Below are 25,324 nucleotides of genomic sequence, written 5' to 3'. Positions count from 1 at the left end.
ACACGGGCACAGCACAGTACTACTACTCCTATCCTGCATACGTGGGCACAGCACAGTACTACTACTCCTATCCTGCATACACAGCACAGTACTACTCCTCCCATCCTGCATACATGGGCACAGCACAGTACTACTACTCCTATCCTGCATACATGGGCACAGCACAGTACTACTACTCCTATCCTGTATATATGGACACAGCACAGTACTACTACTCCTATCCTGTATATATGAGCACAGCACAGTACTACTACTCCTATCCTGTATATATGGGCACAGCACAGTACTACTACTCCTATCCTGTATATATGGACAGAGCACAGTACTACTACCCCTATCCTGCATACATGGGCACAGCACAGTACTACTATTCCTATCCTGTATATATGGGCACAGCACAGTACTACTACTCCTATCCTGTATATATGGGGACAGTACTACTACTCCTATCCTGTATATATGGGTACAGTACTACTACTCCTATCCTGCATACATGGGCACAGCACAGTACTGCTACTCCTATCCTGTATATATGAGCACAGCACAGTACTACTACTCCTATCCTGTATATATGGGCACATCACAGTACTACTACTCCTATCCTGTATATATGGGCACAGCACATTACTACTACTCCTATCCTGTATATATGGGCACCGCACAGTACTACTACTCCTATCCTGTATATATGAGCACAGCACAGTACTACTACTCCTATCCTGTAAATATGGGCACATCACAGTACTACTACTCCTATCCTGTATATATGGGCACAGCACAGTACTACTACTCCTATCCTGTATATATGGGCACAGAACAGTACTACTACCCCTATCCTGTATATATGGCCACAGCACAGTACTACCACTCCTATCCTGTATATATGGACACAGCACAGTACTACTACTCCTATCCTGCATACATGGGCACAGCACAGTACTACTACTCCTATCCTGTATATATGAGCACAGCACAGTACTACTACTCCTATCCTGTATATATGGACACAGCACAGTACTACTACTCCTATCCTGTATATATGGGCACAGCACAGTACTACTATTCCTATCCTGTATATATGGGCACAGCACAGTACTACCACTCCTATCCTGTATATATGGACACAGCACAGTACTACTACTCCTATCCTGTATATATGGGCACAGCACAGTACTACTACTCCTATCCTGCATACATGGGCACAGCACAGTACTGCTACTCCTATCCTGTATATATGAGCACAGCACAGTACTACTACTCCTATCCTGTATATATCGGCACAGCACAGTACTACTACTCCTATCCTGTATATATGGGCAAAGCACAGTACTACTACTCCTATCCTGTATATATGGGCACAGCACAGTACTACTACTCCTATCCTGTATATATGGGCACAATACAGTACTACTACCCCTATCCTGTATATATGGCCACAGCACAGTACCACCACTCCTATCCTGTATATTTGGACACAGCACAGTACTACTACTCCTATCCTGTATATATGGACACAGCACAGTACTACTACTCCTATCCTGCATACATGGGCACAGCACAGTTCTACTACTCCTATCCTGTATATATGGGCACAGCACAGTACTACTACTCCTATCCTGTATATATGGACACAGCACAGTACTACTACTCCTATCCTGCATACATGGGCACAGCACAGTACTACTACTCCCATCCTGAATACATGGGCAAAGCACATTACTACTCCTCCTATCCTGTATATATGGACACAGCACAGTACTACTACTCCTATCCTGTATATATGGGCACAGCACAGTACTACTACTCCTATCCTGTATATGGGCATAGCACAGTACTACTACTCCTATCCTGTATATATGGACAGAGCACAGTACTACTACTCCTATCCTGTATATATGGGAACAGCACAGTACTACTACTCCTATCCTGTATATATGGGCACAGCACAGTACTACTACTCCTATCCTGTATATTACAGTACTATTACTCTTATTATGTAAAGATGTTTTTCAGTGGGGGGATTGTAGGGTCCCACCCTGTGACCTTTGCCCTGAGTGTTACCACAGCCGTGGTCTCCGGAGACAAGTGTCTTGTGGCGGTCATGTTTTACCTCACCTTCATTACAGTTCATTACCGTCAGGATAACAATTGGAGGAAGGGCTGTGCTCGAGGAGGGACCATATGATTTCTTACAAGAGATTCATCAAAAGATAGCTACTACATAGCAGCTTGTACTCCAGTGTCCCTATGACAACACTTCCTGGCCTATGTGGAATCCATATCACCAGCCGTATCACTGCATACCTCCTCACACTGTATGTAGATGTGGACGGAGATGTGGAGAGTGGTTTAGACTTGAAGAAATCAGGGAGTGTTGTCATGGGGACATAAAAAAGATCTGATGGAAATATAGATTCATGGCATCAACTGTAGTCTTAAAGGGATTGTCCAGACGTCAGATAATCAATATCAAATTGTGTACTGGAGGCCCGACATACAGGGACTCCCACTGCGGGGTCAATACAGGGAACAGAGCCCTGGTGTGTGTTATATCCCAGGAAGATAGAAACACATTATGAGTGGGGGTCCCAAGTGTCAGACCCCCACTGATATCTACCAATTAACTGGTTGATATCAAAAAGATGGAAAATCCCTTTAACCCCTACGGGACACAGCATCTTTTGGCCTAAAGGACGCGGCCCCATTTTTCAAATCTGGCCTGTGTCACTATAAGTGGTTATAGCGTGGGAACGCTGTGAGATATCCAGGGGATTTTGAGATTGTTTTCTCGTGACACATTGTACTTCAAATTAGTTTAAAAATTTGGATGAAATCTTTTGCGTTTAGTTATGAAAAAAAACAAAATTTGGCAAAAATGTTGAAAAATTCTTTATTTTCAACGTTCTAAATTCTCTACTTTTGATTCAGAAAGTCATAGCACCCAAATAAATTCATAACTTACATTTCCCAAATGTCTGCTTTATGTTGCCATGGTTTTTTCAGATTCCACATATTTTACTAGAATGTTATGAAGCTCAGAATTTGGGAGCCATTTTTCACATTTTTTGTAAAATCGCCAAAACCTGTATTTAGATGGACCTGCACAGTTTCTAATTGACACTGAGAGGCCTAAATAATAGCGAGACTCGTAAATTACCCCATTGTGGAAACTACACCCCTCAACGTATGAAAAACCACTTTTAAGAAGTTTGTTAACCCTTTACGTGTTTTATAGGGGTTAAAACAAAATGGAGGTGGAGTCTGCAAATTGTAAGATTTTTTCACAATACACTCATTTTGGGTGGAAAATTAAACATTTGTAATGGATAAAATGAAAAAAGGCTCCACAAAGTTTGATACGCAATTTCTCCCGAGTACACCGATACCCTACATGTGGTGGTAACCTGCTGTATGGGCGCACGGCCGGGCATAGAAGGGAAGGAGGCGCCATCCAGATCAGATTTGCTATGTCACATTGTACAGGCTATAATTTTTTTCTTTTTTTTATTGAGGACCTATAGGGGCTTATTTCTTTTGCCACATGAGATGCACTTTTCTAATACATAATTTTGGGGCATCTATAGCTAATTGGTGAGATTTAATTAACTCTTTGTTGGTGGAGGAAATGAAAATCATCAATTTTTAGGAAAATTTTTATGTGTTTTTTTTTTTGGCCGTTAACCATACCATGAAAATAGTATATTATTTTTATTCTATGGGTCGCCACATTTATGAAAATACTTCATTTATATATATTTTTTTATTTTTTCCCATTTTTACTGAATAAAAAGTAATTTGGCAAAATTGTTGTTAATTTTAGCATCACCGACTTACATATGCATAACTTTTTTATTTTTCACCTCAAAAATCTGTTTAAGGGCTTATTTTTTGCAAGAATGATAGCTCTTTTTAGTGGTCTTATTTTAGATTGCGTAACTTTTTAAAATCACTTTTTTAGAGCATTTTTAAAGGGCATTAATAAAAAATCATCTTTATCAGAGAGAGTTTTTTTAGGTTGTTTTTTACGGGGTTCACTTTGCGGATCTAATAACGATTCTGTTTTATTATACAGATTGTTACGGACGCAGGGATACCAAATATGTGGGGGTTTTGTGTATTTTATTCAATTGTACTGAATAAAAACTAATTTGGAGAAAATCTTATTCATTTTAGCATCACCATCTTTTTATATGCATAACTTTTTTATTTTTTGGCAGACAAATCTTGTTAGGGGCTTATTTTTTGCGAGAACAGTTGTTCTTTTTAGTGGGCTTATTTTGGAGTGCATAACATTTTTTAAATCACTTTTTAGAGCATTTTTTATAGGGTATTAATTAAAAATTATCTTTTTTCGGAACGTTTTTTGCGTTTTTTTCCTCAGGCGTTTACCGTGCGGGTCCAGTAACAATTCTGTTTTATTATGCAGATTGTTACGGACGCGGCAATACCAAATATGCGGGGTTTTTTTGTGTTTTTATGTTTTTTATACTTTATTAAGTTTTTTTATGGGAAAGTGACATTTTAGGGGCTTATATTTTTATGTATTAATTTTTTATTTATTATAATGTGTAGTGTTAACTGTTTTTGCATATTTTTAATTATACATACTTGAACTTAAACCAGTGATGCTCTGATCACTGGTTTAAGTTCAATACACTGCTCTACAATACTATTTTATTGTAGAGCAGTGTAAACTGTCTGAGCAAGCTTGCGCATGCTCAGACAGTTTACAGCCAGACCCGGAAGGGGTCTGGCTGCCATGGAGACCGGGCAGCTCCGGGGCACATGCCAGTCCTCGGAGCTGCCCGGCAGAGGATCGGATCCCCCGGTAAGCGGCACGGGGGATCCGATCCACAGCGCTTACACCCTTACACGCCGCGGTCATGTTTGACCGCGGCGTGTAAGGGGTTAACACCCGCGATCGGAGCCGGCTCCGATCGCGGGTGTTAGCGCAGGCTGTCAGCTGTACTAGACAGCTGACAGCCGCTGCTTCTGGTACCGGCTCCGTTCGTGAGCCGGTGCCAGAAGCAGGACGTTATAGAACGTCCCCGTGCGCTAAGCATCTAGCCCCGGGGACGTACTATAACGTCCTGGTGCGCCTAGGGGTTAAAGAGAATCTGTCAACGTATTTGCACATATACAGCCAGTGACAGGTTCCTATAGAGCCTTATGGCTCTTTACTGGTCACAGTTCATGTCATGTGACCAGAGTGACATAATCTTAGGTCCTTTAGCCTTTTAACAATAGCAAACTGTACCCCATGTATGTATCTGACCATATGAAGTCACAGTAGCCTCCATGGACTTCTACTCCTCTCCATCCTGCATGGAGGCTGCTGTGATTTCATGTAATCACATACATGTGCAACACCCTCGCCGATGCAATGGCGAAGGAGTGCTTGCGAATAAGCCCCACAGCATGTCATCACATCACACAGGGGACATTGCAGTGGTTAATCCTGCCTGGCAATGCAGAAGTTAATCTGTGTATGATGTAAGAGTCTATTATCCAATGATCTGTGTTACATCCTGTCCTCTGTAAGCTGAGATGTGATTGGAGGAGCAGCCACCACCTGACCAGAGGAGTTACAAAACCCCTGGCCAGGAATGTTCTAGAGAGTAGTCTCTCCCAGGAGGGAGAAGAGACCAGTTCCAGTCGGACCCTCTGGGTCTGCAGGGCACAAGACCAGAACAGCTAGAGACTAGTTTAGCCTAGCTCAGATGAGAAGAAGCAGACTGGGTTACCCCAGTCCAGACTCTATTCAGCCAGCATACCAGATAAGAGCAGGAAGAGCCTAGCCCCTGCCTCTGAAGAGTGGAGCTAATAGATTAGAGTTAGTGAGGAAAGGGGTATCATCCTACCTTCAAGGGTGATACCTGAAGCACTCCAGGACAAGCTGAAGCTTCCTATTAGGACACAGCTACCTCCCAGCCTGCCCTCTGCATCCAGGCTGGCGATCTACCTCCTGAGGCTCCCTCCAAAAGCATCTCCGCACTCCACCATCTTGTTAAAGGCACGTTGCTGAAGTTCCTGTCGGTTCCAATAAAGAACTGTAAGTGTTTCTGTTCAACCTCTGCCTCCGTCTGGTCCCTGCTACTACAGCTGCCATCATCACGAGCACCCTGTCCACCACACAGAGACTAATACTCTACACACCAAAGGGTTGCCCCAGGGAGATCCGCTATAGCAGTCTCTCCCTCATCATTTCTTGCCAACACCACCCTGCTGGAGAGCTGCCAGGCTGTAGGACAGCCCTCCGGTTCCCCATACCAAGCACCGTGACACAAGCGTGCTTAGGCCGCAACCGCCAGCCACTCAGGTACTGCGGGCCCAGGCTGTCTCCAGGCCCCAAGAAAAGGCTAGGCCCCGGTGGGGGATGTTGCACATGGTTTACAGTTTGCTATTAGTAGAAGGCTAAAGGACCTGCGATGATGTCACTCTGGTCACATGTCATGAATGTAACACAAGGCACAGTGTAAAAAGACTGACACAATATTTCCCATCTGTACATAGAGCTTTATAGGTCTGTAGTTGAATATGAGCAGACGGTCCCTTAGTACAAGGAAGCAGAGCAGGGATTTGAAGAGACACAGAGCTGTCAGTCAGAATAATGGGGCGTGGCTCACTGCCAGCCTGAGACAGAGAAGAGTCAGAGATACCAGACATGAGTCAGAAAGGCTAATTTGCATATCAGAAAAAAAGTCTGTAATTAAGGTACAGGGCCCCACTGGCAGCTAATTTTAAGTGATATGGGGAGGACTTGTAACCCTTTATCAGCGGGCATTGTTACTCAGGGTGGTCAAAATCTGGTGACGGTTCCTCTTTACAGGGGAGGGTATGACAACCGCTTACATATGGGAACCATCAGTCAGATGGGGGGGTCCAGCACTAATCTTGTCTTGTGATGTTCCACACTTTGTCCCCCTTCTGTCCTGACTGAAAATAGACCCAGGTATCATTTACATGGGACAAGCGCCTCCTCATTATACCGCTATAACGCTATACCGCATAGCATCCTTATCCATAAGTGATGTGGTGAGGTCTCATCTATAGGTATCATCACAATCACCTACCTGACAGCTGTAAGGGAAAGGTCTGGATGGAAATAAGAAACTGACAGCAAGCAGAGATCTCAATCATGGGGAAAGGCAGAGAGAATATTAGAACATTGTTGGACCTTTCATTGGGTATCAAGCGTAATATTCTATTACGGTAGAATATATGACTCTATATAATATTACCTGCTGGTATTGTATGAGCACAGCGCCACCTGCTGGTATTGAATGAGCACAGCGCCACCTGCTGGTATTGTATGAGCACAGCGCCACCTGCTGGTATTGTATGAGCACAGCGCCACCTGCTGGTATTGTATGAGCACAGAAGGAACAGCGCCACCTGCTGGTATTGTATGAGCACAGAAGGAACAGCGCCACCTGCTGGTATTGTATGAGCACAGAAGGAACAGCGCCACCTGCTGGTATTGTATGAGCACAGAAGGAACAGCGCCACCTGCTGGTATTGTATGAGCACAGAAGGAACAGCGCCACCTGCTGGTATTGTATGAGCACAGCGCCACCTGCTGGTAATGTATGAGCACAGACGGAACAGCGTCACCTTCTGATATTGTATGAGTACAGCGCCACCTGCTGGTATTGTATAAGCACAGCGCCACCTGCTGGTATTGTATAAGCACAGCGCCACCTGCTGGTATTGTATGAGCACAGCGCCACCTGCAGGTATTGTATGAGCACAGACGGAACAGCGTCACCTTCTGATATTGTATGATCACAGAAGGAACAGCACCACCTGCTGGTATTGTATGAGCACAGCGCCACCTGCAGGTATTGTATGAGCACAGACGGAACAGCGTCACCTTCTGATATTGTATGATCACAGCGCCACCTGCTGGTATTGTATGAGCACAGCACCACCTGCTGGTATTGTATGAGCACAGAAGGAACAGCGCCACCTGCTGGTATTGTATGAGCACAGAAGGAACAGCGCCACCTGCTGGTATTGTATGAGCACAGCACCACCTGCTGGTATTGTATGAGCACAGAAGGAACAGCGCCACCTTCTGATATTGTATGATCACAGCGCCACCTGCTGGTATTGTATGAGCACAGCGCCACCTGCTGGTATTGTATGAGCACAGACGGAACAGCGTCACCTTCTGATATTGTATGATCACAGCGCCACCTGCTGGTATTGTATGAGCACAGCGCCACCTGCTAGTATTGTATGAGCACAGAAGGAACAGCGCCACCTGCTGGTATTGTATGAGCACAGAAGGAACAGCGCCACCTGCTGGTATTGTATGAGCACAGAAGGCACAGCGCCACCTGCTGGTATTGTATGAGCACAGCGCCACCTGCTGGTATTGTATGAGCACAGAAGGAACAGCGCCACCTGCTGGTATTGTATGATCACAGCGCCACCTGCTGGTATTGTATGAGCACAGCGCCACCTGCTGGTATTGTATGAGCACAGAAGGAACAGCACCACCTGCTGGTATTGTATGAGCACAGCGCCACCTGCTGGTATTGTATGAACACAGCGCCACCTGCTGGTATTGTATGAACACAGCGCCACCTGCTGGTATTGTATGAGCAAAGAAGGAACAGCGCCACCTGCTGGTATTGTATAAGCACAGCGCCACCTGCTGGTATTGTATGAGCACAGCGCCACCTGCTAGCATTGTATGAGCACAGAAGGAACAGCACCACCTGCTGGTATTGTATGAGCACAGAAGGAACAGCGCCACCTGCTGGTATTGTATGAGCACAGCACCACCTGCTGGTATTGTATGGGCACAGCTCCACCTGCTGGTATTGTATGAGCACAGAAGGCACAGCGCCACCTGCTGGTAATGTATGAGCACAGAAGGAACAGCACCACCTGCTGGTATTGTATGAGAACAGCGCCACCTGCTGGTATTGTATGAGAACAACGCCACCTGCTGGTATTGTATGAGCACAGAAGGCACAACACCATCTGCAGGTATTGCATGAGCACAGCGCCACCTGCTGGTATTGTATGAGCACAGAAGGAACAGCGCCACCTGCTGGTATTGTATGAGCACAGAAGGCACAGCGCCACCTGCTGGTATTGTATGATCACAGCGCCACCTGCTGGTATTGTATGAGCACAGCGCCACCTGCTGGTATTGTATGAGCACAGAAGGCACAGCGCCACCTGCTGGTATTGTATGAGCACAGAAGGCACAGCGCCACCTGCTGGTATTGTATGAGCACAGCGCCACCTGCTGGTATTGTATGGGCACAGCTCCACCTGCTGGTATTGTATGGGCACAGCGCCATCTGCTGGTATTGTATGGGCACAGCGCCACCTGCTGGTGTTGTATGAGCACAGAAGGAACAGCACCACCTGCTGGTATTGTATGAGCACAGCACCACCTGCTGGTATTGTATGGGCACAGCTCCACCTGCTGGTATTGTATGGGCACAGCTCCGCCTGCTGGTATTGTATGAGCACAGCGCCACCTGCTGGTATTGTATGAGCACAGAAGGAACAGCGCCACCTGCTGGTATTGTATGAGCACAGAAGGCACAGCGCCACCTGCTGGTATTGTATGAGCACAGAAGGCACAGCGCCACCTGCTGGTATTGTATGAGCACAGCGCCACCTGCTGGTATTGTATGAGCACAGAAGGCACAGCGCCACCTGCTGGTATTGTATGAGCACAGCGCCCCCTGCTGGTATTGTATGAGCACAGAAGGCACAGCGCCACCTGCGGGCAGTGAGTTACTCAATGGGAGAGATTTATCATGAAGGAAACTTAGAAAATAAGTTATGCTGGAGGCTGCGCTGGTGGACTTTGTGCCAACTTTAGGAAATGTGGTGCAATGTTTGATCAATGTGACTGTGACTTTGCAATCATTTTTGAAAAATCCCTTAAACATCGGTGTAAAAGGCATGTAAAAATAATTGCAAGTTTTGTTATTTTATGCCTTTCTCGCAACTATCGTAGGGCTTACTTCTCATACTGTTCTCACTGTTGTCAAATTATATTCCAACATTAGTATCATAGCGCTGGAGTCCTGGATTCAAGTCCCACCCAGGGTAACATCTGCAAAGAGTTTGTATGTTTTCTCTGTGTTTGCGTGGGTTGCCTCCGGGTCCTCCGGTTTCCTCCCACACTCCAAACCATACTGGTAGGTTGTTTAGATTGTGAGCCCCATTGGGGACAGGGACCAATTTGGCAAGTTTGGCGCTACGTAATCTGTGTGCGCTATATAAATAAAGAATTGGATGGGGTACACCAGACTAACATATGTACAACTTGTATCTTACACCAGACAATGACATGGTATGTTACACTGGACTTAGATCCCTATCACTAGGATGTTACACTGGACTTAGATCCCTATCACTAGGATGTTACACTGGACTTAGATCCCTATCACTAGGATGTTGCACTGGACTTAGATCCCTATCACTAGGATGTTACACTGAACTTAGATCCCTATCACTGGTAGGTTTCACCAGACATAATATCTCATCACTGGCTGCTGTATCTAATCTTCCGTGTTAGAAGATGTATTGTCAGTATGTTGATAAAATACATATAGATTTCATTATGAGGTTAAAACAGATCTTTGGCATAGTGTCCCTATTTTTTGGACCATGGCAATGGGCCCCAATGTAAGCATTTGCCCTGGGGCCCCTGAGTCACTACTTGCACCCCTGTGTACTTCTCTTTGGTGCTCTCCTTTGAAGATCTGTCTGCAAGTTTGCACCTGTTACCGGACACCTTAATCCATAGAAAAAGCTGTGTCCATCCTGCTTCACTGCTGCTCTTCCTTATATATCTTTATCTATGGATCTGCTTGCTATATGTGAGTGTGTGAATAGGTGCAGAATAAAACACAACTTAAATAATTTACAGAGACCATTTTACTGTATAAACATTTACTATAAGAAATATACAGTATATAATGTACACAGATAGGTGTCCACCATCAATGAGGCAAGTTGAGCCTGTTACCTCAGGCGGCATCATCTGCAGCAAGATGTGGGGCAGCATCAAGGGAGCGGTCACCTGCTATACAGCAGGACCTAACACCTAAATACCGTATAGGGAGAATCCACTTACTAAAAAGAAAAAAAAAATCACCCAATGTGACAGATTATACCTAAAAGAAGTGTAATGCACAGACAATACAGAATTCTATATATCTTTGATATAAAACAATTTTAAACATTTTTAATTACAGTGTAACCAGTGTTAGACTCCGGATCAGGATTTTGAACCCCTTTGATAAAAGCGTTTTTGGTGCCTACATCCAATCCACCAAATTGTGTTGGTTTCTGTTGGAACTCTTGGGTCTCTTTACTATGTTGGAGGATGGGCCCACCAGAGGATCCAATGATTCTCTGGTGGGCCAGTCCATCCCTTGATATAACTGCAGCACATAGACATGTGGATTACTATGTGCGCTGATACATGTCTTGACTGTAAAGTATGGACCTCTATTAAGTCTATATAAGACCCTTAAAGGGGGCATCCAATAATATTGTTAATTAATTGTCTCACCGGTAATTTTCCGAAATCATTAAGATTTTTGTTAGCCGGAATCTTGATCGCAAAAAGAAAACATATAAAATATCTCTCTGGTGTATGAAAAGTTGTGTTGACTCAGAGCAGCAGAGGCTTTGGAACATCTGGAATCTGATTGGCTGTAATGAGTAACTGCTTCCAGTGTTTGAAAAAACAACCAATCAGGTCACTTCTCCTATAATGATGTAACCTGATTGGCTGTCACAATCCTCTTTCTCTATTCGCCAGCATGTTTTCCAGGTAGATGGCAGTGAGCACAACATGGCGGCTTACATGAAGATCCATTTTCACTTTGGGGAATTTCGATCTCAGTCTTAATATTTGACTTGAGGGTTGCTGATCATTGGAGTTTCTACAAAACATCCCATACGGAGGTTATTATGGCAGTAAGGATAACGACGATGACTTCTGCCCCGACTTTCGATCCGATATTCCCATCATCTGTGACAGGAAACAGAAATATGGATCAATTCTTACCGATAGTATAACATCTCATATCTGATATTTCCATCCCGAGACTTACATTCCACGGTGACAAACTTTGCAGCATTTCCATACTGGTTTGTGGCGAGACACGTGTAATTCCCGGTCATGTTTCCAGTTACGGCCTCCATGTTCTTTATATGTCGTCCAAACGCCTTACATTCTACTGTCGGTGGTGGATTCCCATCGGCCAGACACGAAACTTGCTTCTTTTCCTTTCCCAGAAGCAAAGTTGAGGGGCACAAACGTTCACTGAACTTTGGTGGGGCTGAAATGGAGAAAGAAACATGAAATATCACATATTATGGATGGACAACAAGTCACATGACCATGGCAGCCAATCTCTATTGGTGGCATCTTATCTGTCCAATCGGCTTCTACGTAGGGGATGACAGATGTTGCTAGATGATGCTGGATCCCTTCTCCACAGACGATGGAAACAGTAGTAATCAAGAGGATGGAAAGAAAAGTCTAGAATAATCAATTGTATCTGCATCTTTAAAGAGAACCCGTCATGCAAAATAACCCCCCTAAACTAAATATATTTTCATAAACTGCCATTAGAGAGCATTGCCTCTATCCCTTCATTGTCCCTCTACATGCCTGTAAACCTAAGCAATGAGGTCCTAAAGCTGTATGCAAATGACCTGTGAAATGTCCAATGTAGCATTAGCATATTCAAGCTGTCCACTCTATTCATGAGTGGGAGGCACAGCCACACCCCTAGTGCATGACTGACAGCCTGTATAATGATGTGAGGCTGTATAATGATGTGCTTCCTGGTGCTGGTGGCCACGCCCCCTGCAGCCTGTGTGTGTTTAGGAGAGATACAGCAGCTCCAGGCAGCCATGTTACAGCAGAACATGTCAGGTACTTGTGTAGCTGATGTCTGTGTCTCTCACGTGTGTATTAGGAGGATGCAGCATGTCAGCAGATGCAGCACACACACTAGCCATGCTTTACTATACATTACACACAGACATGAGCAGGGGGAGGAGAGGGGAGGGGTAACAGGGGTGACATCACTGCCTCTGACCATGTGACCAGCCTCATTTACATGATAAAAAATATGTGATTTTACAATGAATAATGTATGAAATAACTAGATAAAGGCTGGGATGGGATCCTTGTGAGCTGCTCCACAGGTAGAGGTGACAGGACAAGAGACACAGACCTGATGACAGGTGTCCTTTAAGGTGGAGATACGATTGATGATGAGAGTTGCACAGCAGGGTTTCTTTCCTTTGCAGGTACCTCTCTCACTCATTCTAAAGCGAGTGGGGAAACTATGGGGACTCTCTATAAAATAATATTTATTTACAGCTTAGTTACATAAATTTTTTTATAGTAAAAATTTGGACCCAAAAGATTATAAAATAAAAATCATGTATTTCTCACAAAAATGCCACACAAATCTTAAAGGGAACCTGTCTCCAGGGACCTAATTTTCACTAAAGACAGGTTGCAGTATCCCATTACACCTGCATTGCACATATGCCTTTCTGCCTTTTCTATGCATTACAATATAATTGTGTGTTATAACTTGCACCCTGATAGAATATTCTGTGTAGTCCCAGGGGTTGAGCTTTGGTTTGCATACATTTCAAAAAACAACATGTGACTTGTCTGTTTTGCAGACTGCTCAGCTCAAGGCCCCCACCTTTGTGCTCCTCTATAGCTCCTCTCTCCTGCTCCTTCACAGAGCTCACAGTGTGGTGAGCTGACATCAGTGGGAGAGGGAGGAGCTGTACAGAATCACAAAGATGGGGGGGGGGGGGTTTAGGGCTGAGGAGTCTGCAGCACAGACAATTCACATGTTGTTTTTTGAAATGTATCCAAACCAAAGCCCAACCCCTGTGACTACACAAAGGATTGTCAGGGTGCAAGATAAGTTATAACACACAATTATATTGTAATGCAAATGCTTAGAGTAAGCTTAACAGTATGTTGCTAAGCAGCTGAACACCTTGCAGATCATGTTTAATTCATGATCCAGTGTGGTGGCATCATACAGAAAATCAACTTTGAATTTAGATGTAAATTGGTTGTATAAAGTCAAGGAGGCGGAGACTTTAACACTGAAGTCAAGCTCTCTCTTCCTCATAAAGCCACCTTAACTGTAATTGTTGGTCCTACATCCAGAGACATCACTAACCAGATCTCCTGAAGTCCGATGCATGATTTCAGTCACAGAGGAGGAGGTGTTCAGAGCTCCCCTCCTTGACTTCAATGTTAAACTCTCCGCCTCCTTGACTTTATACCACCAATTTACATCGCACTTCAAAGTAGATTGTATAGATCAGTGGTGGCGAACCTATGGCACTGGTGCCAGAGGTAGCACTCGGAGCCCTTTCTGTGGGCACTCAGGCCACCACCAAAGATGACTCCAGGTATCTTCCTGCAGTCCCAGACATCCCAGGACTTGCTGTGCACTGAGGTAATTTAAAGTGACAGCGCTACCTGGGACTACTGGAGGAGTGGGAAGGTGTGGACAGATCTGGATGATTATTGTAGCTCCTGCTCTGGCCCTGACAATTCCTCCTCTGGAAGGGAAGCTACAATGATCACCCAAATTTCTACTATTTCCTGCTTTATTGGTGTCCTCAGGTGCTGGTATCAATGAAAACTGTGACAGAGAAGGGAGTTTAAATCACTAATTAAATTTCTGTGTTGGCACTTTGTGATAAATAAGTGGGTCTTGGTTGTAGTTTGGGCACTCGGCCTCTAAAAGGTTCGCCATCACTGGTATAGATCATGCCATCACGCTGGGCATTTTTTGATGAGAATAAGAAGATTCTTATTTTATAATCTTTTGGGTCCGAATTTTTACTAATTTTAGGCTTAGAATGGTTAAAAAATTTTCTGCGGCTGTATGGACCTAAACTGTGAGCCTTAAATACTCGCACGGCCGTGTTAATAGGAGTTAATAGTTTATAGTTAAGCAGTCAATGTTTCTTATTCCTGATGATCCCAATAAACATACGTTGACCTAACAGTAAAACTATTATCCAGGGAGACCACCCACTAAGTCGCAGCCCCCTAGGGTCACCCGATATACAGGGTTCATGAAACTGATCCCCAAACTTTACCCAAACCGAAAGAGAAAACTAAATGTAACATCTGGAATGTGAGAGGTGTAATCCTCCTGAACACGATAACACGGCACATCCTTGTACCGCGCGTTGTGAAACTATTTCCTGCATTTCCTGTAAGCGGCGAGGAATTCACAATCCTGTACAAACCGGAAACAGGGTTCATACCCTCCCTGTATTTTCATCATGATCATGTTAGTTTCCACTGTGATTTAGCTGATCATACTGACTTATTATGGAAATCTAAGGCTCAGAATGGTTAGGATCTGATATATATATATATATATATATATATATATATATATATATATATATATATACATGGTGGTTGTGGGTAAAAATCTAATATCATTGGGGCAGCTCGGTTGCTCAGTGGTTAGCATTACAGCCTTGCAGCGCTGGAGACGTGGGTTCAAGTCATGGTCAACATCTGCAAAGAGTTTGTATGTTCACTCCATGTTTGTGAGGGTTTCCTCCGGGTCCTCCGGTTTCCTCCTACACTCCAAAAACATACTGGTAGGTTGATTAGATTGTGAGCCCCATTAGGGCAAGTTCTGTGCAGCGCTGCGTAATCTGTGTGCCCTATATAAATAAAGGAATTATTATTATCATTGTTGATCTATTTTGCATTAGTAGCTAACTCCTTAATATGCTGCCATTAGGTTATGAATAATTCCAGAATTAATGGGGTTCTGTTTTTTAACAGTCCTGAATTGTAGGTGTTTTTACATCAAACATCCCCACAGTCATATGATAAAATTCTTTCTTCTAACAGTTCCCACTAGGGGGAGCTCACTGGAGTTCAATGTAACCTCCATCCAACAGGGGAGGACGTTGGACAAAATAATAAAATAATAAATTCAAATACTAAAATGCCCCCTTTTTGGCCGATTTTTTTGGCCATTAAGAGACTTTCTAAGTGTTAGAACCTCCCAAGTGCTAATTTAGGGCAAACTTTTATAGTGTGTAGAAAAATTTGATATAATTACATTACAGCACAGCTGTAGCCTATAGGGAGAAGAGGTAGGTCCTAGGAAATGGGCCTTGGGTTATATTAGGGCCTTTCCCCTACAGGAAATCTATAATAATACTTGTACAAGTGTAGCCATTGTTATAGGATGGCCTGTATCTATTGTCTAGTATCAATAGTAACTCATGGACCGCTGGCCACCACACGTGATGGAAAATGAAGGCCGAACATGTGTGATGCCCTGCTTTAATAAAAAACCCAGAATGTTCATCAAGTGATTCAGCAGTCCTGCTACTTACTTTAATACTGTGTGCAAAGTCTCTGTATAACTTTGTTCACGTGTCTGCTCTGATGAACAGGAGGAGCTGCAGCAGGAGATTATGGCTCATCCTGCTCCCTCCCCCACCCTTCTCCCTAAGTCTGTCAGTGACTCAGAAAGAAACAACTTACCGTAGGTCTGTACAGTAATGTCTGGGGACTTGGTCCTCTTTTGCTCTCGGCCGAGTTGTAGGATGGCCTCACAGGAGAAGTTCATGTTGTTGTCACCGCGACTAGCAGTAAATGTATATACACGACCCACAGTCCTTCTGTGCAACACGTGGGGTCCTCCATATGACTTGCTGTCAATGACATCTCCTCCTCTGGTGATATTGATGGTAAGAAGCTCCTGAGGAGCCACATCATGAACCGTACAGGTGATCGTAGACTCTTCTCCCTCCTTTAGAAGAGGCTGCATGTCTATAGTGACGTTGGAAGGCAGAGCTGGAAGGACGATGTTAAGCAAATGATTATTCAGTCATTTTACAGGTTTTTTTTAATGTACTATAAATGTGTGAAAAATGTAGGACACACCCGGCTTCACGCGCTCCCACCAACGCCTCACTGTGACCGAGATGACCTCTTCAGTTGAAATATAGCAGAATAATACTTCCCATGGTGTACCACTGGGATTTTTGTTGACTTCTGAACTCTAGTCTAACACTGGGACAATCCCTTCAACACATAAAGTAACATTTTCCATGTTTTTGGTATATATTGCACTACTTACCGTACGCCATGACCGTGATGGGACGTTTTATATCGTCTATGTCTGGTGAGAGGTAGCAGTACATTGTTGAGATCTCCCAGTCATCGACAACTACTTCTCTTGCCACCCAATTGGACCCCTTCGCATTGTCTTTCGTAAATAATCTACTTTCAAAGTATGTTTTGGGATTGGGTGTAGAGCAATTCAGCCAGACAGAATCTCCAAATAGGGCAAACAACTCGGAGTTTATGGCTTTAAACTCCACCGCGTCATCAGACCTCGCTGTGAGAGAAATCGCAAGGCATTGGTTACATGATGTTTACAGTAGACATGTCCCCCCAGTATATAGGTAGCCAGCACACTGCAGCCCTTGCCTCCCCACCCAGTATATAGGTGGCCAGCACACTGCAGCCCCTGCCTCCCCCCAGTATATAGGTAGTCAGCACACTGCAGCCCCTGCCTCCCCCCAGTATATAGGTAGTCAGCACACCGCAGCCCCTGCCTCCCCCCAGTATATAGGTAGCCAGTACACTGCAGCCCTTGCCTCCCCACCAAGTATATAGGTAGTCAGCACACTGCAGCCCTTGCCTCCCCACCCAGTATATAGGTAGTCAGCACACTGTAGAACCCTGCCCCCCCCAGTACATAGGTAGTCAGCACACTGCAGCCCCTGGATCCCCACCCAGTATATAGGTAGTCAGCACACTGCAGCCCCTGGATCCCCACCCAGTATATAGGTAGTCAGCACACTGCAGTCCCTGCCTCCCCCAGTATATAGGTATCCAGCACACTGCAGCCCTTGCCTCCCCCAGTATATAGGTAGCCAGCACACTGCACCCTTTGCCTCCCCCAGTATATAGGTAGCCAGCACACTGCAGCCCCTTCCTCCCCCCAGTATATAGGTAGCCAGCACACTGCAGCCCTTGCCTCCCCATTCAGTATATAGGTGGCCAGCACACTGCAGCCCCTGCCTCCCCACCAAGTATATAGGTAGTCAGCACACTGCAGCCCTTGCCTCCCTACCCAGTATATAGGTAGTCAGCACACTGTAGAACCCTGCCCCCCCCCCCAGTACATAGGTAGTCAGCACACTGCAGCCCCTGGATCCCCACCCAGTATATAGGTAGTCAGCACACTGCAGTCCCTGCCTCCCCCAGTATATAGGTAGCCAGCACACTGCAGCCCTTGCCTCCCCCAGTATATAGGTAGCCAGCACACTGCACCCTTTGCCTCCCCCAGTATATAGGTAGCCAGCACACTGCAGCCCCTTCCTCCCCCCAGTATATAGGTAGCCAGCACACTGCAGCCCTTGCCTCCCCATTCAGTATATAGGTGGCCAGCACACTGCAGCCCCTGCCTCCCCCAGTATATAGGTAGCCAGCAACTGCAGTCCTTGCATCCCCACCTAGTATATAGGTGGCCAGCACACTGCAGCCCCTGCCTCCCTCCACTATATAGGTGGCCAGCATACTGCAGTCCCTGTCTCCCCACCCAGTATATAGGTAGTTAGCACACTGCAGCCCCTGCCTCCCCCAGTATATAGGTAGCCAGCATACTGCAGCCCCTGCCTCCCCAACCAGTATATAGGTAGCAAGCACACTGCAGCCCCTGCCTCCCCCCAGTATATAGGTAGCCAGCACACTACAGCACCTGCCTCCCCCCAGTATATAGGTAGCCAGCACACTGCAGAACCTGCCTTCCCCCCAGTATATAGGTAGCCAGCAACTGCAGTCCTTGCATCCCCACCCAGTTTATAGGTAATCAGCACACTGCAGCCCCTGCCTCCCCCCATTATATAGGTAGACAGCACACTGCAGCCCCACTCTCCACCCAGTATATAGGTAGCCAGCACACTGCAGCCCCACTCTACATCCAGTATATAGGTAGTCAGCACACTGTAGCCCCTGCCCCCCCCCCCAGTACATAGGTAGTCAGCACACTGCAGCCCCTGGATCCCCACCCAGTATATAGGTAGTCAGCACACTGCAGTCCCTGCCTCCCCCAGTATATAGGTAGCCAGCACACTGCAGCCCCTTCTTCCCCCCAGTATATAGGTAGCCAGCACACTGCAGCTCTTGCCTCCCCATCCAGTATATAGGTGGCCAACACACTGCAGCCCCTGCCTCCCCCAGTATATAGGTAGCCAGCAACTGCAGTCCTTGCATCCCCACCTAGTATATAGGTAGTCAGCACACTGCAGCCCCTGCCTCCCCCACTATATAGGTGGCCAGCATACTGCAGTCCCTGTCTCCCCACCGAGTATATAGGTAGTTAGCACACTGCAGCCCCTGCCTCCCCCACTATATAGGTGGCCAGCATACTGCAGTCCCTGTCTCCCCACCCAGTATATAGGTAGTTAGCACACTGCAGCCCCTGCCTCCCCCCGTATATAGGTAGCCAGCATACTGCAGCCCCTGCCTCCCCACCCAGTATATAGGTAGCAAGCACACTGCAGCCCCTGCCTCCCCCCAGTATATAGGTAGCCAGCACACTACAGCACCTGCCTCCCCCCAGTATATAGGTAGCCAGCACACTGCAGCACCTGCCTTCCCCCCAGTATATAGGTAGCCAGCAACTGCAGTCCTTGCATCCCCACCCAGTATATAGGTAATCAGCACACTGCAGCCCCTGCCTTCCCCATTATATAGGTAGCCAGCACACTGCAGCCCCACTCTCCACCCAGTATATAGGTAGCCAGCACACTGCAGCCCCACTCTACATCCAGTATATAGGTAGTCAGCACACTGTAGCCCCTGCCCCCCCCCCCAGTACATAGGTAGTCAGCACACTGCAGCCCCTGGATCCCCACCCAGTATATAGGTAGTCAGCACACTGCAGTCCCTGCCTCCCCCAGTATATAGGTAGCCAGCACACTGCAGCCCCTTCTTCCCCCCAGTATATAGGTAGCCAGCACACTGCAGCCCTTGCCTCCCCATCCAGTATATAGGTGGCCAGCACACTGCAGCCCCTGCCTCCCCCAGTATATAGGTAGCCAGCAACTGCAGTCCTTGCATCCCCACCTAGTATATAGGTAGTCAGCACACTGCAGCCCCTGCCTCCCTCCACTATATAGGTGGCCAGCATACTGCAGTCCCTGTCTCCCCACCGAGTATATAGGTAGTTAGCACACTGCAGCCCCTGCCTCCCCCACTATATAGGTGGCCAGCATACTGCAGTCCCTGTCTCCCCACCCAGTATATAGGTAGTTAGCACACTGCAGCCCCTGCCTCCCCCCGTATATAGGTAGCCAGCATACTGCAGCCCCTGCCTCCCCACCCAGTATATAGGTAGCAAGCACACTGCAGCCCCTGCCTCCCCCCATTATATAGGTAGACAGCACACTACAGCACCTGCCTCCCCCCAGTATATAGGTAGCCAGCAACTGCAGTCCCTGTCTCCCCACCCAGTATATAGGTAGTTAGCACACTGCAGCCCCTGCCTCCCCCATTATATAGGTAGCCAGCACACTGCAGCCTCACTCTCCACCCAGTATATAGGTAGCCAGCACACTGCAGCCCAACTCTACATCCAGTATATAGGTAGTCAGCACACTGTAGCCCCTGCCCCCCCCCCCAGTATATAGGTAGTCAGCACACTGCAGTCCCTGCCTCCCCCAGTATTTAGGTAGCCAGCACACTGCAGCACCTGTCTCCCCCCAGTATATAGGTAGCCAGCAACTGCAGTCCTTGCATCCCCACCCAGTATATAGGTAGTCAACACACTGCAGCCCCTGCCTCCCTCCACTATATAGGTGGCTAGCACACTGCAGTCCCTGTCTCCCCAGTATATACGTAGTTAGCACACTGCAGCCCCTGCCTCCCCCAGTATATAGGTAGCCAGCATACTGCAGCTCCTGCCTCCCCACCCAGTATATAGGTAGCCAGTACACTGCAGCCCCACTCTCCACCTAGTATATAGGTAGCCAGCACACTGCAGCTCCAGTCTCCACCCAGTATATAGGTAGCTAGCACACTGCAGCACCTGCCTCCCCCCAGTATATAGGTAGCCAGCATACTGTAGCCCCTGCTTCCCCACCCAGTATATAGGTAGCCAGCAACTGCAGTCCCTGTCTCCCCACCCAGTATATAGGTAGTTAGCACACTGCAGCCCCTGCCTCCCCCATTATATAGGTAGCCAGCACACTGCAGCCTCACTCTCCACCCAGTATATAGGTAGCCAGCACACTGCAGCCCAACTCTACATCCAGTATATAGGTAGTCAGCACACTGTAGCCCCTGCCCCCCCCCAGTATATAGGTAGTCAGCACACTGCAGTCCCTGCCTCCCCCAGTATTTAGGTAGCCAGCACACTGCAGCACCTGTCTCCCCCCAGTATATAGGTAGCCAGCAACTGCAGTCCTTGCATCCCCACCCAGTATATAGGTAGTCAGCACACTGCAGCCCCTGCCTCCCTCCACTATATAGGTGGCTAGCACACTGCAGTCCCTGTCTCCCCACCCAGTATATACGTAGTTAGCACACTGCAGCCCCTGCCTCCCCCAGTATATAGGTAGCCAGCATACTGCAGCTCCTGCCTCCCCACCCAGTATATAGGTAGCCAGCACACTGCAGCCCCACTCTCCACCTAGTATATAGGTAGCCAGCACACTGCAGCTCCAGTCTCCACCCAGTATATAGGTAGCTAGCACACTGCAGCACCTGCCTCCCCCCAGTATATAGGTAGCCAGCATACTGTAGCCCCTGCTTCCCCACCCAGTATATAGGTAGCCAGCATACTGCAGCCCCTGTCTCGCCCCCCAGTATATAGGTAGCCAGCATACTGCAGCCGCTGTCTCGCCCCCAAGTATATAGGTAGCCAGCACACTGCAGCCCATGGATCCCCACGCAGTATATAGGTAGCCAGCAGACTGCAGCCCCACTCTCCACCCAGTATATAGGTAGCCAGCACACTGCAGCCCCTGCCTCCCCACCCAGTATATAGGTAGTCAGCACACTGCAGCCCCACTCTCCACTCAATATATAGGTACCCAGCACACTGCAGCCCCTGCCTCCCCCCAGTATATAGGTAGTCAGCACACTGCAGCCCTTGCCTCCCCACCCAGTATATGGGTAGTCAGCACACTGCAGCCCCTGCCTCCCCCCAGTATATAGGTAGTCAGCACACTGCAGCCCCTGCCTCCCCCCAGTATATAGGTAGCCAGCACACTGCAGCCCCTGTCTCCCCAAGCAGTATATAGGTAGCCAGCACACTGCAGCCCCTGCCTCCCCACCCAGTATATAGGTAGTCAGCAAACTGCACCCCCTGCACCCCCGGTACATAGGTAATCAGCACTCTGCAGCCCTTGCCTCCCCACCCAGTTTATAGGTAGCTAGCACACTGCAGCCCCACTCTCCACCCAGGATATAGGTAGCCAGCACACTGCAGCCCCCCTCTCCACCCAGTATATAGGTAGCCAGCACACTGCAGCCCCTGCCCCCCAGTACATAGATAGTCAGCACACTGCAGCCCTTGCTTACCCACCCGGTATATAGGTATCCAGCATACTGCAACCCCTGCCTTCCCCCAGTATATAGGTAACCAGCACACTGCACCCCTTGCCTAACTACCCAGTATATAGGTAGCCAGCACATTGCACCCCTTGCCTAACTACCCAGTATATAGGTAGCGAGCATACTACAGTACCCCTCTCCACCCAGTATATAGGTAGCCAGCATACTGCAGCCCCCCTCTCCACCCAGTATATAGGTAGCCAGCATACTGCAGCCGCTCTCTCCACCCAGAATATAGGTAGCCAGCATACTGCAGCCGCTCTCTCCACCCAGTATATAGGTAGCCAGCATACTGCAGCCCCCCTCTCCACCCAGTATATAGGTAGCCAGCATACTGCAGCCGCTCTCTCCACCCAGAATATAGGTAGCCAGCATACTGCAGCCGCTCTCTCCACCCAGTATATAGGTAGCCAGCATACTGCAGCCCCCCTCTCCACCCAGTATATAGGTAGCCAGCATACTGCAGCCGCTCTCTCCACCCAGAATATAGGTAGCCAGCACACTGCAGCCCCTGCCTCCCCACCCAGTATATAGGTAGCCCGCACAATGAAGCCCCTGCCTCCCCCCAGTATATAGTTAGCCACCATACCAATTTACCAATATACTTTCTAGAAAACCCTGAGGAATTGCTACAGAAAATATATTGGTAATTTGTATAACTTACTTCCTTACACATGTCTTATTAATTATTTCAGGACTTATCAGTGAGCAAATACTGATCTGCACCAGAAAAATAACAGCATACAGGGCAACATATTTTTCCCACAACATCAAATAAATACCACCACATACAACAACATATCTCCCAAATAAATCAAGCAGCTCAAAACTACCTCTCCAACAATGCCAAGTAAATACTGATATGCAGCACAATAACCTCCCCAACAACGCCAAATAAATAGCAACATGCTGTAAAATATACCTCCAAATAATGCAAAATAAATACTGCCATGCAGCACAAAATACCTCCCCAACAATGCCAAATAAATACTGATATGCAGCTCAATATACCTCCCCAACAATGCCAAATAAATAGCAAGGCTGTAAAATATACCTTGCGCAAATTACAGGTCCCGGCTCCTGCTCCGTCCCTGCGCGCTCCGTGCGTGTGTTCCTGACTCCTAGGGCGCGGCTTCTGCAGATTTAAAGGGTCAGCGCGCCACTAATTGGCGCTGGCCTTTCTAGGTACTATATAACCCTGCCTCTTCCTGTGACCCCTGCCGGATCTTTGTGCCTAGTGCCCTAGAGAAAGCTTTGTCTATGCCTTGTGCTGTTGTGCTGTTTCCGTTGTGACCCTGGTTCCATTTCTGACTTCGCTCCTTTGTCGCTTGCCCTGACCTGTTGCTACGTCACCGACTCCGATCCTGTGCTGCCCGTCCTGACCTCCTGCCTGTCCCCGACTACGAGATTGCCTGCCGTTTCTGTACCTCGACCTTGGCTGCCACTGCGGACAAGTCACGCCTGTGGAGCAACCTGGTGGTACCACGCTGCAGCAAGTCCAACCCGCCTTGTGGCGGGCTCTGGTGAAAACCGGGTACCACTTAGACTCTGGTCCCAGGTAGTGGCTTATGTCATCATCCGCGGTGGTTCAGAAGATCCACAACCTCTAAGCCTGACAGATAGATGCTGTTAAGTAAGAATGCTTTCACAAATATAGATGTTAGATTGAAATTCTAAAGTAATGTAATATGCATCAGGACAATGAGCCAAAATATACAGCCTTTCATTATGTACAATTTTGCCCCCACAGAGACCTGATCTCCACATCGTCTCTTTGGGACCACATATAGCAAACAAGCCTATATCTGCTTACTTCCCCAATATATCTGGAACAACCTTCCTGTTAAGTTACTTAAAAAATTAAATAGGAAGATAGATGATGGATAGATAGATAAATCGATAGATAGATCAGAATAAGGCAAGGAATAAGTCCTACCTTGGTGCAGCAGTATAACAGTATACAGGGTGAGCAGTATCCGGGACATCTTCTTGGTAGCCGTGAGGTTAATCCCTAACGGTGGGTACAGAGATGATGAGGAGACTGGCACAGCCTGGTAATGTCCTCGGTATATGCTTTTTGTAGTCTTATGCTTCTCCCCCTCCTGACTGTCTCATCTCCTCCTGATAACACTCAGCTCTCCCCTGGTGCGTCTCCCTCTGCAGAGGATCCCTGTGTCAGCCCCTAACACTGAGCTCCGGGCGAGGGGCGGTATATATATATACATGTAGGAAATCGCAGAGAAACCTTACAGGAAATCTTAGGCAATCTTAGAAAGTATGAGCCCCACCCCTTGTCAGACACGAAACAGAAACTTTCACAAAGTGTCTAAACCATGTAAAAGAAGTAGTGAAGGCATCAGTAAGCAGCGGAGTATAACGCAGAATAACGGAGCAGACGCCGGCGGACGATCGTACAGATTCGGACTGAGTGCGGGATTTAACTTTCAAAGTGTGTAGGAGGGGCTCTTGAAGACCCCTAAAACATCTAGAAACTAGAACACTCTCATAGGAGCCTTGTAGGGAGCCTGTCAGGAGTATTTGGGGCACTAAACCATGAAAATGTTCTGCTTTCAATGTTACCAGTAGTGGCCAAAAACATTATAGAGTTTACCAAAAAATCCTCCTCTATTGGGGTCATATTCATTCGCAGGGGCATAACTA

General features: G+C 47.0%; 2 protein-coding genes across 4 annotated transcripts in view; both read right to left on the bottom strand.

Annotated features, from left to right (window-relative positions):
• The window catches only part of PDE4A (phosphodiesterase 4A), an 873,456-nt gene that overhangs the window by 649,592 nt on the left and 198,540 nt on the right, over positions 1-25,324 (bottom strand). The window lies entirely within an intron of this gene.
• On the bottom strand, positions 10,900-24,918 carry LOC140128100 (vascular cell adhesion protein 1-like). The gene is made up of 5 exons (XM_072149496.1): positions 24,600-24,918; positions 17,175-17,435; positions 16,577-16,888; positions 12,105-12,332; positions 10,900-12,022 (listed from the first exon to the last, which is right to left on the bottom strand). Exons 1-5 carry the CDS (start codon positions 24,646-24,648, stop codon positions 11,934-11,936), a joined length of 939 nt encoding a protein of 312 aa, XP_072005597.1. The 5' UTR covers positions 24,649-24,918; the 3' UTR covers positions 10,900-11,933.

The sequence above is a fragment of the Engystomops pustulosus genome, chromosome 4 (assembly GCF_040894005.1).
Source record: "Engystomops pustulosus chromosome 4, aEngPut4.maternal, whole genome shotgun sequence".
Taxonomy (NCBI): domain Eukaryota; kingdom Metazoa; phylum Chordata; class Amphibia; order Anura; family Leptodactylidae; genus Engystomops; species Engystomops pustulosus.
The sequence above is the reverse complement of the archived record's forward strand: the minus strand, read 5'-3'. Positions and strand labels throughout refer to the sequence as shown.

What these genes read in the sequence shown, in the direction of transcription:
- LOC140128100 (XM_072149496.1), bottom strand. Translation starts at nt 24,648, where the DNA reads ATGTCCCGGATACTGCTCACCCTGTATACTGTTATACTGCTGCACCAA. An exon ending in TGTTATACTGCTGCACCAAG is followed by an intron (nt 17,436 to 24,599) that starts GTAGGACTTATT and finishes TTTCTCTCACAG; the next exon opens with CGAGGTCTGATGACGCGGTG. An exon ending in CATCACGGTCATGGCGTACG is followed by an intron (nt 16,889 to 17,174) that starts GTAAGTAGTGCA and finishes TCGTCCTTCCAG; the next exon opens with CTCTGCCTTCCAACGTCACT.